At 43.7% G+C, this 2,296-nt stretch overlaps 1 protein-coding gene across 1 annotated transcript in view; it reads right to left on the bottom strand.

Moving 5' to 3' along the window:
- Positions 1-2,296, bottom strand: part of NELL1 (neural EGFL like 1) — a gene marked incomplete in the record, with an annotated part of 387,865 nt that overhangs the window by 122,352 nt on the left and 263,217 nt on the right. Inside the window, 1 exon segment of the mRNA XM_072422315.1 lies at positions 1,894-2,016. Within this exon segment, the coding sequence (XP_072278416.1) occupies positions 1,894-2,016 (123 nt within the window).

Below are 2,296 nucleotides of genomic sequence, written 5' to 3'. Positions count from 1 at the left end.
TCAGCAAAGGACATTCACACTGAGATGTCACAAACACTGGGGGAGAAGTGTCCTTCCTACAGCACTGTCATAACCTGGATATCTCATTTCAAGACTGGGCATTTCACCATTGAAGATGAGCCCCGCAGTGTGCGCCCCCAACCTCAACTGACCCGGCAACCTGCAATGCTCTCCATGAGCTGATTATTGAGGACCGGCAAATATCCACAAAAAAGATCGCCCAGATACTTGACATCTGTTATTTGAATGGTATAGAAAAGTCTAGAAAAGCTGCAACTACGCTGTACCAAGTGCATCAGTCTCAGGGGGGAATATGTTGGATAAATGTCTTATTTCATAACTCTGGCTCTCTTCTTTCTGAGCAAAGCCAGAAACATTTTTTAACATATTCAACAAGGAGCGAAGAAAACCAGATGACAGAATTGTTGGGGGAGTGGGGGGGGGGGGTTCTCTTGGAACCTAAAATAAATACAGTGGTACCTCGGTATAAGTCGGCTTTGGAATAAGTCTGACTTGGTATAAGTCCTGTTTGGACACAAAACCTTTGGTATACAACCTTTGCGCTAAAACTTGTATGGGTCAGAATGAGTCATAACACCGCTCGCTAATCTTATTTACCTCTCTCGAGACAAAGCCACGAATGCCCACGAGCGTCAGTACGCCAGTTCCTACCATTCAGTGAACAACCCGTGCTATAACCCTCTGTGATATACATAACATCTCCTCCTCCTCCATTCTCAGCACCATCCTAGTAGGCATCGACTCTTCTCAGCAAGGTTACATTTTCATTTATTTCATCTAATTGCTTTTGTATTTTAGTATTAAGCAGTGTTTAAATTATTATATACAGCCCCATCAATGTATAATATGCCAATAACAATAGGATTTTTTTTTCATGGGGACAAAATAGTCATTGTCCTTTTATTTCTTATGGGAAAAATTTGTTTGGTATAAGTCCAAGAATCTGGAATGGATTAAGGACTTATACCAAGGTATTTATTGTATAATAAATCGGATGATCACACCATGTTTTATCCTCGTGCCATTTTCGCGTGCCATTTGTGGAAGTCTTCTTTCCACCTCCATTTCCTTTTTGGCTGCATTTGAAGTTGATAGAAAATCTTGATTTATTGTCTGGAAAGTTTGTGTAATTTTATAGTAACAAGCGTTTTATTCCCGCTCCGGTTTATCGCTGCGCATTGTTGCCACAAAGCTATTAGGCCTGGACAGGGCTCAGCCAAATGTAGATCCGGTGATATGAATAGCCGGGAGCTGTCCGGTAGAAAAGAACCATCACTCAGCTAAATGAAGGCATTATACCGTCCATTGTCCATGGATCCTCCGCTGCCTGCAAGACAATGGAGTATGCAGCCTCCAATTCTTCCCGTGTGCTGCTAATGACACGTATTGTGGATCTGACCTACATGCTAACATCTGCCGCACATAGACAAAGTCAATATATTAACTCGGGATGTAATAGTAAAGAATTGTCCAATGGATTTCATGGCATCATCATGCAAATAGCTAAATACACAGATACAATACATATACAGAAGCTGTTTTTGTATATCGGTCCATCCAGTCCTAAGATTTACACAGATCTATCACACAGCACAGCCCTGTATGGCAGGGGAGGAGACCTGGTTTATCACTGCTCCAGTTAAGCAATACCTATAGGTCTGATCCTTCCCCCAGTCTGTGATTGGACAGCTAGAGGAGAAGCAGAAGACTGATGGAGTTATCTTTTTGTCACCTTGCTCTCTCCTTCAGGTTTATTAAATAATTCCTCTGAGATTCCTTTCATAACCTCATAAACCTCAGACTAGCAAATAACAATCTGATATGAGAAAATTCCTTGTGTGTATGTGACATGGAATTGTTCTGTAGACTTACGATGACAGATGGTGCCATTCCCGACGTATCCCGGCTTACACGTACAGCTGTGGCCCTGGACTGAGTTGGTGCAGATAGAATTCTCATCACAGCTGCTGTGCCCATTGCTGCAATCATCATGTTCTGGAGAGAGATGGAGGAGAGGAATTAATGAGGAGCAAAACCGGCCAATCAATACACACACAGCCAGACAAGTCTGATGTCACCGACCTGCCTATTGTAAACAGCCTCCCCTTCATTACATCTGCCCTCCAGGCCTCCTCCTTCATTACATCTGCCCTCCAGGCCTCCTCCTTCATTACATCTGTCCTCCGGCCTCCCCATCATTACATCTGCCCTCCGGCCTCCTCTTCATTACCTCTGCCCTCCGGCCTCCCCATCATTACATCTGCCCTCCGGCCTC

This window comes from Pyxicephalus adspersus, chromosome 9 (genome assembly GCF_032062135.1).
Source record: "Pyxicephalus adspersus chromosome 9, UCB_Pads_2.0, whole genome shotgun sequence".
In the NCBI taxonomy this organism is placed as follows: Eukaryota; Metazoa; Chordata; class Amphibia; order Anura; family Pyxicephalidae; genus Pyxicephalus; species Pyxicephalus adspersus.
Note: the sequence above shows the minus strand (reverse complement) of the source record. Positions and strands in the feature narration are given on the sequence as shown.